Here is a 15112-nt window from a genome sequence, read left to right on the forward strand (position 1 = left end):
TGCTCCATAGTGTGTACATACGGCACGGGAGCGGTCAGTGTTGTTTGGTGGGGGGTTAAATGTGACCATGTGCTCTGCCTCTCTACTCTCAGGACCCTTCAGGACCATTGGATCCCAAAGAAGAGCTGGACAGAGAGGAGGGCAAGCAAGAGCCAGAGGTGGTGTACGAAACCAACTGCCACTGGGAGGGCTGCTCCAAAGAGTACGACACACAAGAGCAGCTGGTCCATGTGAGTATCAGTGTGTGTGCGTTTGCAGTATATAAAACACATCAGCGCATCAGTATCCTGATTAAAGATTAGCCTGCACTGTTTTGACCTTAATAACATTAACACCTCGATTCAGAAAAAGACCCACAGACACACTCACCAGGTTTTAGGGACTTCTGCAGTACCGGTATTGTAAAGCATTAGTGCAAAAACAGCCTATAGGCTATTATAAAAGCCTGTAATGCTGTTTATCTGGGCAGCAAGCAATTTATGTTTAGAAACAACAATAACATTCCAATAAACGCCAGTTATCAGATAATCAGCACATTGTAATTTGATATGTGCCTGTGTGTGAGCTTATGCATTAACCAAAATACTAAATAAAACATCCAACATCCATTTGGAGCTTTTTAATATTGAATATTTGAATATATATAAAACCAAGCATGACCAGCTCAACAACATGCACAGAGGCCCAGACAGCATTCTGCCCGTCTAACAGTGCGCCTTACAGTGATTACAACATGAAGCTGGTTTCTAAGCAAGTGTCTTCACTGAAATCTAGATGTTCCAGTTGTCTGCCAGAGCAGATGAGTAACACAAGATCACATTGTCCTCTGACCTTCTCACTGAGGACTTTTTCCACCTTTGACCCCTAAAATCCCAGCAGAAATCTGTAATGCCAGATGTTCGAAGAGGCCGGTGTCGTGCTATGTGGCTTCAGGCTTCAGTTCCTGCAGTGTGAAAGAAAAGTGACTTAACACATAATCCTATAATGAGTTACTGATCAGTCTGTGAAACAGCTTTTATTCATTTTTAATCTTATTGTTTACTAATCCCTTAAATGTTAGGTTTACGTTGTTGATCAATGTCTAAACAGTAAGTATGTGACTTTGGTTTTACAAGCCTATTTACAGTCTTGTTGCCGTAGAATGAAACTCCCAGTTTGTACCATTATGGTTGGCTCATGGTTAATTGGCTGGATTACATCAATGCGACAACTCAAGGGAGCAGTACAGCATAGCAATGCCAAGTAATGTTGCTGTCCTCTCAGTGTTCAGTCGGCACGGTGTACAGTTGAAGAGATTGTAGTCAATCAGCTAGCTTAGCTTTTAGCCTAGCACCAGTGCACCTAGCACCCGGTCAGCCCTTCTCCACTCCCCTGCCAGCCTAGCGTTAGTTATTAGCCTTCTTAGTCTGCTCTGGCTGGCATTCACCCTTCTCCAGCTGGCCTATCAATAGCCGTTAGCCTTTTTAGAATGACTTCTGTAGTCTCCTGAAAGCTGTCCCTAGTGGGATGGATGTGTGTATATTTTGGGGGTGTGAATACACTGGATACCCATGTTTGTGGATACCTCTTCAGATCTTTACAACAGTGCTCCAAAATCTAGTAGAAAGTCTTCTTTCCTGGACAGTAGAGACAGTTACTCCAACAAAAGCAGGATAGATTCTTTGAATACCCTTGATTTTGAAAGAAACAAGGACTGAGCAGGTGTTTCCAGCTGTTTTTACTGACGTTGATTTAGTTTTAAAAAGAGGACACAACAGCGTTTAAGGTTTACCGTTTGTCTCTTTCATGTACTGAGCTAGTATACTGTACAAAGATCATACACATGTATATTCCAGGGCACCTTTATTAGCTCTTATTAGACTTATTATTTACTGAATAATTCATATTATCTACTGAGACTGAAGATTAATAAACAGATAATACACCTAAGGCTGAAGGGTATAGGCTAAGGTGTATTCACTAAGCTCTGAGAATGCAGGAAGAATTATTAAGTTATTATCATGAAGGTGTAGGAGTAAGGAATGTGGGTGTGTGTAATTGTTATGAGGTCAATGAAACAAAAACCTGCTTAAACAGTTTATTCACATCACTTTTTTGGTCTGTTCATGGCTCTCACATCACATTACATCACACACAGGGGCCCACTCGCACAACACCAGGAGAGAGAGTGGAATAGAGTGAGGGGGGCTGATACAGAAAAGGAGAAAATGAGAAAGCGAGAGAGAAATACACATAAAAAGAGAGGGAACGTGAGAGAGATGGAGAGGAAAGGAGAGACTGAAGGAACGAAATGGAGGATGACAGAGCAGGAAAGCAGGGCACAGAAAGCAGGTGAGAGAGAGTGAGAAATAGAGATGGAGACAATTAAAGAGAGAGACAGAAAGAGCGAGCGGCAGAGCCAGAGACCCCAGTGACAGAGTCAGAGACATCGAAAGAACAAGCGCTGGAGACAGAAAGAGCATGGCCGTGCGAGAGAGAGAGATAGCCAGACAGAGACTGTGAAAGTGAAAGAGCTGGAGAGAGAAAGACAGAAAGAGCAAGGTGCTGTAGAAACCTAAAAGAGAGATAGCTGGAGCACAACACAGAGAGCGAGAGACAGAGCGATAGATAGAGAAGGAGAGCAGGAGGGGGAGACAGAGTGAGCGAGAGACAGTGAGGAAGAGTTAGAGAGAGAGAGAGTGAGAAAGAGATTTGTTCATGGGTGATTGCTCTCTGCTGGTGGGGATGTGCTGGCCTGAGCAGCCCCGTCCCATAATGCACTGCTCCAATAGGGGGGGCAGCTCCACATTCTCTAGCATTCCGACCAGTCAGTGGAGCAGAAACACGGCACGTTAACAGGAGGAGAGAGGCCCTGTGTGTCTCACACGCGCACACACACACACACACACAGTCACACACTGGATTTCTCAGACTCCATTGTCCCCCGTTCAGTTACAAAGCTTCAGCTGGATTTTCACCAGATTACACACTGCTGATTGTTTGTTTATACAAGCAATACACACTCTGATAACAGGTCATTATGGTCTTACAGGGGAACAAAGGCTTCACTGTTTGTGTGTGTGTGTGTGTGTGTGTGTGTAGCCTTTGCCTTGTTATCAAGGCCTGACATTAAAGTAACTCGGTGGGCAAGCTTAGCGGATGATGGAGTGTCCACAGATGTGGACCATAATGATGGTCATCGTGGAGGAGGCTTGCTTGAGAGTGTGTGCGTGTGTGTGTGTGTGTGTGTGTGTGTGTGTGTGTGTGTGTGTGTGTGAGAAAGAGAAAAGAGAGAGTGAGAATGTGTGTATGTGAGAGCATACATGAAATGGGTGAGGAGAGAGCGATAGAGTGTGTTGGTAAGGACTTGGAGACTTGGCTGTGTGTTTGTGTGTGTGTGTTTCTCAGTTATTAGCACCTCGGGAGCCATTTGTCTAATCACACTCTTCTTCACTTTAGGCCCTGGCTCTGTTCTCTCAAACCTCCAGGTCACCTGACTTACCCTGACTGAAAGGAATTTCCCTCTTACCTTCAGTGCAGTCACACCTATTAGCTTTGTCTAAACTGCTACATGCCAACATCATCACACACGTCTCTCACTTCTCGTCTCGCATGAGCAGCATAGCTTAGGCTAGTCTGTAACTGTCATAAGATTACATTTTGTACAAACAGATTGTAGCCAATATACTGGGTTAGCTTTTAGCCTAGCACCTGCTCACCTAGCACACGGATGGCCCTTCCCTTCAAGTCACCGTGCCAGTGATCAGGACTGACCAGTGTGACCATGCTTATTAAATTTTATAATTAAAAAGTTCGATTCTTACTAGGACATTTACAATCAGGTTCATCTACACAGTATTTTTGTGTGTGACAGTGTTTATGAATGAACAAATATGTTACTGTGTTCAATTCCATCAGCAGCTCACCTGATTTACCATCATTACGCACTGATTTACCAAACCGGGTGTTGATATGATGAGGACTATAAATAATACTCCATGAGTTTTAATGAACACAGTGAAATGAAACCACAACTTTCTGTAGGAATGTTATTAGTATTTATTTTAATTTTAGTGTTTAACTGAGGAAATAAACACTTAACAGTCCAGATAAGCAGCTTTTTAACTCTCGTTTTCACAGTGGACTAAAAGCTCCCACTTTTAGGTACAATATTGTAAATCCTTTAATCCCGCGTTTGCAAACATACTCAATGCTGTTTTTTTGGAAGGAATTTGTGTTTCTTTCCTCTTGTTCCTAATTACTGTTCTGACTAACACACACATCAGAGTGTGCCAAAACAGACAGCCTTAAACACACTCCCCTTCACCCAAGCAAAGCCCATCACATTTTCTTGTTCGAGGCTGTCGGCGCAGACGGCCTTGATGGATGACGCGCCTCTCTAATTTGGCAGATAAGCATACAAATTCCTAAGAAGCTCCAATAGCATTCCTCTCTGTAACTGTCAATAGACGGCAGATTTACGGCGCTCCCTTGCCGCCGACGCCGTTTGTATTGTCTCTTTAGCGTGACATGTAAAAACAGCAGGGCCAATTAAAGATTAAACACAACAGTGACATTACAAAGGGAGGCCGGCCCCCAGACGCAGAGCCAGCGAGTCAGCAGAGGAAAACAGCGCCAGACTCCAGTGCGGCTACCATCCAGTGCAACTAAATTAACACTGTGTGTGTGTGTATCTTGTGTGTGTGTCTACAGCACATCAATAACGAGCACATCCACGGGGAAAAGAAGGAGTTCGTGTGTCGTTGGGAGGAGTGCTCCAGGGAGCAGAAGCCCTTCAAGGCCCAGTACATGCTGGTGGTGCACATGCGCCGACACACAGGGGAGAAGCCACACAAGTGCACCGTGAGTGAAGCTTATGGCCACACACACACACACACACTCATACAGATACAGTGCCATTCAAAAGTCTGCAATTAATGTTTAGAGTATTATAGACCAACCAGCCATAACATTAAAACCACTGACAGCTGGAAAAACATTAATGATCTTCATCTACAGTGGCTTCATCTGTCAAGGGGTGGGATCTGCATATTAGACAGCAAGTGAACAATCAGTCCCTGAAGGTAATGAAGGTGTTAAAAGCAGGAAAATGGGCAGCGGGAGGATCTAAGCCACTATGATAAGAGACAAACTGGGTTAGAGCATCTCCCAAACAAATCAGGCAGATCTTATGGGGTGATCCTATGTTGACACCGCCAACCCCCCAACTCCTCAATCTGCTAATCTGCACTGTCAGCAGGATGTAACTATAGTTTTTAATTGTTCGATCTGTGTGCGTTTGTGTGTTGCAGTTTGAGGGCTGCTCAAAGGCCTATTCGCGCTTGGAGAATCTGAAGACACACCTTCGCTCACACACTGGAGAGAAACCATATGTGTGCGAACATGAAGGCTGCAACAAAGCGTTCTCCAACGCCTCGGACCGGGCCAAACACCAGAACCGCACGCATTCCAACGAGGTACACACACATGAACACAAAATTCAGGAATGACTGAGATTACTCACACACTTTTATTTTTAAACCTGGAAATAAACCAAAATTCTAGAAAATTAATATTTTAAAAACAAACCAGCCTTCTTTGTAAATATTTAAATGTTAATGTATTTAAATTTGTGGCAGAAAGGTCAGTTTTTTTGTCATTAATTCTATTGAAGCTCGTGTTCAGACTCTTAGGTAGATCTGATTTGCCTAACCAATGCTTTTACACAAATATGTGGAGCCCATGCAGCTCCAGTACACACTGTCATTGAAGCAAAATAGGGACACACCACCAAATACAAAACCAGTTCTGAAATTCATGTTAAAATGTTAGATTCAAATTGATAAAAACTGAAGAGAAGAGAATTTTAACTAGAAACCTTTTCATTAGTGGTCTTAGAATCTTTACTGTAGTGAGAGCAGTGCTTAAACCATAATATAAATGTGTGTACTTTTTGCTGTTTATACCAAATGGAGTCATTTTCAAAGACATGGCTATTCAGTTCAATTCAAATTTATTTATTCTGTGTTTTTCACAATGGCTGTTGTCACAAAGCAACATTACAGAGAGCCATGGTCTGAGCCTCTTTTGAGTAAGCCAGTGACGACAGTGGCAGAGAAAACTCCCTCAGACTGAGAGGAAGGAACCTTGAGAGAAACCAACACCAGACAGCAGAAGACTAGTGTAGATTGCAGCTGCTAGGTTAAGATTACTAGTCTGAATCATCGCACAGTTGCTCGGTTGATCAGCTACGTTTGGGGGAGGGGAAAATTGTGCAAATCTGATTTTCTATCCAAACTGTCACTTTAAGCACCTCAGGGGGGAGAGCAGGCTACATTAAACCATGCTGTACAGTGTCTAATTCTGCTGGACTCCTACTCTAGCATTTGGTCTTATGACTGAGCTTCGGCTAATCCACTTCCCTGTGGCAGTAACGAACTGCTAACTGCCTAAATTCTATGTAAATTTGCCATTTTCAGCATACGGTTTCAAATTTAGGCCAGAATTAGATTTGTCTGCATACTCCCTCATCATGCTTAGTGATTGCTCCTCGACGCCCAACCTTGTCCCATTAACAAGCTCTGCATGCAAGTGTGTGTGTGTGTATGTGTAAATAATGAGTTGTGGAACTAATGAGCGCAGCAGCCCACAATGCATTAGTGAGAATCAAGTACATCCCCTACGGAGAGAAAGACCACCTGCAGATCGCAAATATAAAATGAAACCTTGCGCCATTTCAACCCTCTGCCTATCCATCACGACCTGAGAGAGAGTGGGGGAGATAGAGATCCCCTCATGCTAACTTTATTAGCAAACAGCCATGAATCATGAACACTTAGAGCTACAGCACAATCCGCATGTCAGTGCCTCACACAGTAATCTGTTCCTCTAATTGAGCGTTCACATAAAGCTCCATTTGAAGCTAATCTGACCAAACAGGGGCAGATAACGCTCTAATTCGGAGTCGTACATTTGACTGTTAGCGGATGGCAGCCAACCGAGCGCTATTTGTCTTTTGTAGAAACCCTATGTGTGTAAGATCCCCGGCTGCACCAAGCGCTACACGGACCCCAGCTCGCTTCGCAAACACGTCAAAACCGTCCACGGGCCCGAGGCGCACGTCACCAAGAAGCAGCGGGGTGACCTGGCGCCCCGGCCTCAACCACCACCCAGAGAGAATGGAGAAAACGAGGTGGGGACCAAGCACTCAGGCCGGGGAGCACAAGACAAGTTTGAGGCTAACAGCACCACCAGAGGCATGGAGGACTACCTGCAGGTCAAGTCTATTAAGACAGAGAACTCTGTGGTAAGTTTCCCTGACACGCACCTGTAGCGCTCGCTAGGTCTCATGTAAAAGTCTTGTAGATTCTACATTCCAACAAATGTTCATAGCTTTTCCTGACAACTCGCACAACCCTACGTCTATCTGTCTGTCTATCTTAGCTTTCGTACTTGAGTTAGAAATTACTGCACAGCAGCATTTGTGTTTAAATAATAATAATAATAATAAATTCCTTTGATGTGCATCAATACACAACTAAACCAGCATGTAACTTTAATAACAGGCATTTTAGTCTCAGTACAGTGTACTATTGTGCGTCAGTACTTTGGTGGATTAGCCACAATATTTTATTTATCCCTGATTAATTATGCATTAAAAAGGTTGTCCTGTCCTTCAGAGGTTGCTCTAATTGAAACAAACTAACAAAAGCAAGCAGCCTGTCTCTCTCTAACCCCCACTCTCCCTCTAACTGTGGCATGCACTCTCTCTCCCCTCTCTGCTTTCTCACTTTTCCCATGGACAGACGTTACTGAGGTGAGCATTGCATTCTAATACCACTCCATCCTCTTACTGTGCATCTGAACAGCTTTCATGCAATCTTCACTTAAAACCAAAAGTCCAGAGTACACACAACCATCTCCTTTTATAACTCACACTGAAAATATGAGACCATGTCAAATGAAAGACATTTTAATTAATGTACAGTTTGATTTGATTAGAAAATTTCTAGAAATAAATTAAATAATATTTGAATTTTCTTACATAACATCATATAGAGATATATTAGATATATTACCCACCTGTAAGGTGCTTTCAGTTTCATTTGTAGTATTATTGTGTTTTGTGTTTAGTATTTTGTTGTTTGTTTATTTAAGACATTTAAATAATCATTAATTAGAAAATGTGTTTATTCAATACATGCAACAGAAAGCTTACTGTATATTGAACATATCTGAACTATTTGGATTCGTATTCCTTTTGTAGCGTGAGATTCTTTGAAACACGGACTATCTTTGATTTCCCACGGGTCCCCACCCACCCCACACTCCCCCACGCCCATCACAGAGATCTAACCCGTCCGCCACCGTAGGATAAAAGCCATTACACAATTAATATTCTATGACTGGGACTGTTTTGTGTGAGGAACAAATAGTGCCAGTGATCATGCTGTGATCAAGAACGGCTTGGCGGTTCACATCGGGACGGAATACATTTACGTCATTTGGGCTGCGCGGAGAGATGACACAGATGTGGAGAGGCTGTGTACCTTATTTATGTTGGGTGGATTTCCCCTTTGTGAATTCAGCCCAGCCTGTATGCATAATGCACAAAGATGCTGCCATAGGAAATAACACTTTGTCACTCATTTAACCTTTGCTTTCTGAGGCGATCACAAGGGTGGAATATTTGCACTTATGTAAAGAGACAGAGGGAATGCGTGGACGTGTGGAAAAGTTAGATACAGGGCTTATAAAACAGTAAGAGCCTGAAGACTGAAGACACAGCAAGGAACACGTTCACAGCTAGATGAACTGCTGCTGCATGTGCAGAACAACAGTTATCATTGGGGCACAATGATTTACCAATATCTTCCCAGAATTTGTTTTTGAGAAAAGTCCTAAAGAAAAGCCTATGTCAGCGTCATGCTGTGTTCTTATACCACAGAACTGTTCGCAGCAATTGTCCTCGTAAACTGTATGAGTGAGATTTAAGAAGAAAATGCTTCTTAAGAAGATTAACTCAAAGACAAATGTAATAAATTTTTTAAAATCTTAAATAGAATATATTAGAATGTATATGTATATTAAAATGTGTATGGGAATGCATTTCATACATAGACACACTGCAAGCCTGATGGCTTATAGGAATTGCACTCTTTAATTTCTTCATCCAGCACTTAGTTTCACTTGTTACCTTTTGAGACTCCCTGCTAAATCATCCTTAATGGCACTCAGCATAATGAAGTTATTTCCTCCCACTTTGGCATCCAGCCAGTACATATCTGTTGAAAAATCTCATACTTGGTATCCAATTGAAGCTTACTCTCCTCCACCCTCTTTCCTCAGATGTATCAGTCCAGCCCTGGTGGTCAGTCATCATGTAGCAGCCAGCCATCACCGCTTGGCAGTGGCTCCAACCATGACGGTGGAGTAGAGTTGGCAGGCCCCGGCGGGGGCAGCCTGGGCGACCTGAGCGTTCTGGACGACATGCCGCCGGTGGACTCCACCGTCTCCATGGGCACGCTGGGCCTCCACCTGCGCAGGAGTGCCAGCCCAGCCCGCAGGCTCACCCACCTGAAGGAGGAAAAGCTGAAGACAGTGAGGAACTCGTGCTCTTGGGCAAATGCCGCTCCACAAGCCCCTGACATCAAGTTGCCACCCATTCCTGCCAGCGGTAAGCCCTCTGCAAGTCCTCTTTTTGTGATAAACGTCACTGAAGGAGTAGTTTGTAATAGTACTTCTGGTAATAGTAGTTTGCAAACCTAACAGCCCAACCTGCTTTCTGCTGTCTTCACAGGTTCCTTACTAGATCCTCCTCTGCCAATCATCGGTCTGCGCCTGAGTGAGATTTGCCCCGGCGAGACAACAGTCCTGAGCCAGCTGGTGGAGCGCCGGGACAGCCTGGCCAGCACAGTGAGCTCAGCCTACACAATGAGCCGCCGCTCCTCCGGAATCTCACCGTGCTATTCGAGCCGCCGTTCCAGTCAGACCTCGCAGCGTCTCAACAATGTGAGCTCTGCTGACTCCTATGACCCCATCTCTACAGATCTGTCACGGCGCTCCAGCGAGGCCAGCCAGTGTGGAGGCTTGCCCGGCCTGCTCAGCCTCACACCTGCCCAGCACTACCGGCTCAAAGCCAAGTATGCCGCAGCCACTGGGGGTGCCCCACCCACTCCCCTGCCCAACATGGACCGCATGAGCCTGAAGACACGGATGGCCCTGCTGGGGGATGCTCACGAGACTCCCATGTACCCGCATGGCTTACATGCTCAAGTACCCAGGAGGTGCAGCGATACAGGATATACAGCCACCACTAGCCTGATGCCCCATGAGGTTCCAGGCAGCACTGCACGTCGAGCAAGTGACCCAGTTAGACGGGTGGGCATGGGCAACATGAACCATCACGCTCCTTCGCACTTGCCTGCTTCCAGCCGCCACCTGGCACTGCAGAACTATACCCGATCTGACGGTAACCTGCATCGTACCCTCCAATACCCACCACGTCCCCCCAGCATCTCAGAGAATGTTGCTATGGAGACCATGGGCAGCGACATGGACGGTCAGAACATTGGGATTGATGATGACATGGTATTGCCAGATGATGTTGTTCAATACCTTGCTTCTAATGGAGAGTCCACTCAACACAATGGACCTGGATACCGGCACCAACAGGCACAGGGAATCCTTGGCAATGGTGCCCCTTCACAACAGCCGTGCTACTATCAGAGAAGAATGGCCATGGTGGACAGCAACGTAAACAGCTTGACCCGTCAGCCCTCAGCTTCCTGCCAGCTGAGTCCCACGCAACAGCGCTCCTTCCCATCTTCTCCTAATTCCAGCAAGAACCACATGCCCGTGCAGTGGAACGAGGTCAGCTCAGGGACAGTGGAGGCATCTCCCAGCCAAACCAAGCCGCAGCAAGCACAAGGATGGGGGAATCTCACTACACTCCAGCAAAAACAGAACTTTAGCCCCTTCCAGAACCACAAGTCCAACCAGCAAGTTGGGCCCATGAGTCAGAACCTCGCACATGCAGCTCAACAGAGTTCTATGCAGAGGAACGAGTTCATGACCCAAAGGATGAACTGTGGCCAAACTTCAAGGCAGCAAGCCAGCAAGAGCCACCACAATGAGCATGTACCGGTTCAGCATGGCTACCATCAAGGCCTCGCCACCAGTAGTGACTTGAACAGAGGCACCAGCCAGCATCCCTCTTGTGGTAGCCTGACAGGAGGCAGTGTAGGTTTGATGGTCCCGTCGGGCAAACCGGGGCAGCCCCTGCATGTGCAAAATAACAGGGTAAGAGCTAGGCCAGTGGTCGCGCAAAACCATGTCACTTTTGAGAGCAATCAAGGAGATTATTCCCATATGAGCGGGAATCAGCAAAGCTACAGCACTTCATCCCAGAATCCCATCCTAAACGGAAATCAAGGCCTGCTGCAGCCCAGGCCGCCCTCAGAACCCAAACCCTACAGCAGGCAGCATTCGGGGCCAAGTACAACGACAGCACAGCAAAGCGGTTACCCTCAAACCAACTTCAGCCCAGCATACAACAGCTCGGAGGCCAGCCCAAAAAAGCCTGTTGACTTGGGCGTTAACGACACCAACAGCAGCACTGTGTACTACACAGGACAAATCCGAATGTTTGAGTCCAGCAGTCTAAGCGTGTCCGACTCAGCAGAAGCAGCGCACTCTGGGAGGGATAGCTTAACCCTGTCTGCCATCGGCTCACCGGGAACGAATCAGGTCTCAAGCACAGTAGACACCGCCAGTGGGGCGGAACAGCCTCAAATTGACTTCGATACCATGCTGGACGACGGTGACCACTCCAGCCTCCTGTCAGGAACTTTAAGTCCCAGCATCCTCCGGAGCCTGTCCCAGAACTCCTCCCGCCTCACCACGCCCCGTAATTCTGTGACACTGCCCCCAGTGCCCGCGGGAATCGGCAACATGGCCATTGGAGACATGAACTCCATGCTTAACGCGTTGGCGGAAGAGAGCAAGTTCTTTAACATGTTGTCTTAGGACGCCCAACAAGGAGTAAAATACAGTGATCTGTGTCCTTTTGAATAAAGTAGAGAGTTCTAAATGTTATCCGAACAAAACATCTGACGGCATAAAGTGATTTTTATGCAATTTTTAAACTGTATTATCATGTATAGTGTTAGTCTAGAGACTTTGTGGTAGCTTCCTCTTGTTAAAAAAAGCCATATTTTGCCTTAGATCAGTATCCGTACTGTATATAGATATATTATATATATAAATGTATACTTGCAGAGAATTTGATAAGCTTCAGTCCAGTATTTTTGTACACTCTTTTACAGTAGTGAACTGAAAGCAGCATCAAGTGCCTTGCTATGCAAACGCATATGCAGGAAGCAAAAAAAAGAGGAAACACACAATTGACTCTGTTGAGAATTCAAAGGTGTTGTGCACCATGTAAATTACAACTGATACGAAACGAAACATCTAACAGAATGCTTTGGAAATGTCTCATGCAGAACTAAACACAGCAGAGCTTTCTTCTGTGACGTAGCCGCATCGGTGTCATGCTAACTTTAAGAGAAGACATTCAGAGGAGCTTCTCACTCAGTGCGGACTTTAAGCGAGCCAGTCTGCCGGCTTGGACTCTGGACTTTAAACTCTGCCATGAGGTTGAAATTGTTGTTGTTGTTTTTGTTTGTTTTGTACGTGAGCAGACCCCTTTCACAGGGCTGGCTATGTAGATATGTTTTGTACATTTTTATGAAATACAGTATTGTTGTTTTTCTACTCCAGTGTTGTGCGGGGAGTCCTTTGAAATGCAGGCTTTCTCAGGGCCCTGTAGAAACACATAACTGCTTCACTTATCATCAGCGTTTCAGCGCAGCTCGAGTCGAGGTGGACCGTTCGCCAGAGATTTGCGCGCTAGCCTCACCCCCTCTTTAATGTTGGAAGCATATAAGTGTTGATTGCTTTAATAATGTAGGAGCAAACTTTTTTTTCCTTTGAAGACACTTTTCATCTTTTGCCAACAATGCATTTTTTTTCTTCTCTGCCGAGTGTGTCAGGCACATGGGTATCTTTCCCACTGAATCATGTGGCTTCAAGTGGGCAAACCCCCCCCCCCCCCCCCCCCCCCCCAACAAGCTTCCACAGTTTTTTTTTTTGGGGGGGGGGGTTGGTACTCTTAGCAGTGGACGCAATCCCTGCACTTTTCCGCAAATACATAAAAAAAGTATAGTTATATAGACAGGAAGGGGGGGGTTGAGGGGGGGATAAAACGCAGCACACGCATACTGAACAGCTTGCTAAAGTTAGCCGCCGTGTTTCCCAAAATGAGCAGTGGCAGATGGGCCCAGGGGAGCGGGCTGCTGAAAGCACATTAAACACACACTTGAAGGAGGAAGAGGTCCGGGGACGAGGCCTTCGGAGTGAGCCGCAGGAACAAATGGTTTTATTCTGACAGCAAATTCAGCCGAGGCCTCGTTTGATCTGCGGTTTCTGATCGCTGGAATTTCTTATTCTCTCTGAGAAACGGAGGAGGGGGAAAATAGCCTGAGGAGGAATAAAAAAAAAAAGAAATCTTAACAAGAACTTGTCTAAGAGATGAGCCTGAGAGGGAAGTTGATAAGCAACATCCAGCGCAGTGATTAGAGAGGCACTGTAGAGGAGCGACTCTGCTGACCTTTGGCAGGTGCCTCATTTGTCTAATAATTGTCTATTAATTGCAGTCCAGGACGATTTTACTTAATTGCTGTTGAATTTTGTGTATCTGACACTCAGTAACGCTGATATTCGGTGTACACACATGCATTGTTCATATTCTACCGTGTATTAAACACTGTATTAAGTAGCCTTAATATCAAATACCTTAGTATCAAACAAAGTGGAGTTAGTGAAAAAAAGAAACCATAGAGACCAGTCTTCATTTCATTTCCAGACAGAATAACCAGTCAAAATGAGATATTTCTGAAGAGGGATGTCTCTGCCATGGTAAAGTCAAAGGAAAAAAGTGAAGGCCAGAGTCTCCAAAAAAAATACAAGACCCGGTAGACCCCCAAAACCTTTATGATGATTATGTGGGTTTATTACCAGAAAGTCCTTCTTTTTTTATACATTAATAAAAAACAATACCATTGTTTTAGTTATGATACTAATGGGGCTTGAACCCACAATTTCTTTACACACAGATATTAAGGTACATTTTCCCCCTTGGTGAGATTCATTTGGGATATGTGAACACGTTAATCGGACTCAGATGTGGACCCAAATAACTGCACCAAGACCCTTGAGAGGAGGAGGTCACAGTCTGGTCGCAAACAAACTCTGGAGTGGTTCTGGTGTTGTGGTGAGAATATGATCTGACCTCAATCAGGTCCAACTATCAGATGTCCTCTGCAAGTCTGCAAGTCGAGCCCTTTGAGCTTCAAGTACGGCTCGACCCGCCGTCCCTCAAAATCCACGGAAGACAAGCGTCCAGGCTTTTTTCTGTCCTGCACCAAAGTGGTGGAATGAGCTTCCCCTGGGTGTCTGAACAGCAGAGTCCAACACTCACTGTCTTCAAACCCAGACTGAAGACCCTCCTCTTCTGAGAGGACTTGGGCGAATAGCAGAGTGGTCTCCTTACTGACTTGTGTTCAGTAAGTCTAAACTTAGAGGATCTTTGAATTATTAGTCTATTTAAACTAGCTGAGGTTTTTCTTGAGTAAATAGTGAAGCACTTTTGTAAGTCGCTCTGGAGAAGAGCGTCTGCTAAATGCCTTAAATGTAAATGTAAGTCTAAATGTAAGCTAAACGGCTCCTGCAGCCAGGTGTTAACCTGTTACACTGCCCAGATAATTAGTACCAACAACACAGATTCCACCTCAGATCCATGTTAAACTGCACAGAAATCTGCACTAATCCAGAACACAGGACCTCCTTCCTACATTTGCTTTTCTATCTCCCGCCCCAGACAGGTCTGACCAATAAGAGAAGAGAATATGGTAACATAACTGTGTAAAAAACCAAACTAAACGAACCTGATTCAGACAAACGAGCAAACGAGTTAAAGGTGTAAAAACGGCCAAATGCAACAATATGTAGCATTTTTACCGTTGATGCATCACTGACTGCAGTAGTGAGTAGCGCCGCTATTATTGCCACTCCG

At 45.1% G+C, this 15112-nt stretch overlaps 1 protein-coding gene across 1 annotated transcript in view; it reads left to right on the forward strand.

Annotated features, from left to right (window-relative positions):
- The window catches only part of gli2b (GLI family zinc finger 2b), an 84086-nt gene extending 71356 nt beyond the window's left edge, over nt 1-12730 (forward strand). The window contains exons 9-14 of the mRNA XM_072659876.1: nt 93-230; nt 4693-4842; nt 5292-5456; nt 7001-7285; nt 9328-9655; nt 9779-12730. Of these exons, the coding sequence (XP_072515977.1) occupies nt 93-230; nt 4693-4842; nt 5292-5456; nt 7001-7285; nt 9328-9655; nt 9779-12006 (3294 nt within the window). The 3' untranslated portion in view covers nt 12007-12730. The remainder of the gene's footprint in view (nt 1-92; nt 231-4692; nt 4843-5291; nt 5457-7000; nt 7286-9327; nt 9656-9778) is intronic.
- The last annotated feature ends 2382 nt before the right edge of the window (nt 12731-15112 follow it).

Source organism: Salminus brasiliensis, chromosome 17 (genome assembly GCF_030463535.1).
Source record: "Salminus brasiliensis chromosome 17, fSalBra1.hap2, whole genome shotgun sequence".
NCBI classification, from domain to species: domain Eukaryota; kingdom Metazoa; phylum Chordata; class Actinopteri; order Characiformes; family Bryconidae; genus Salminus; species Salminus brasiliensis.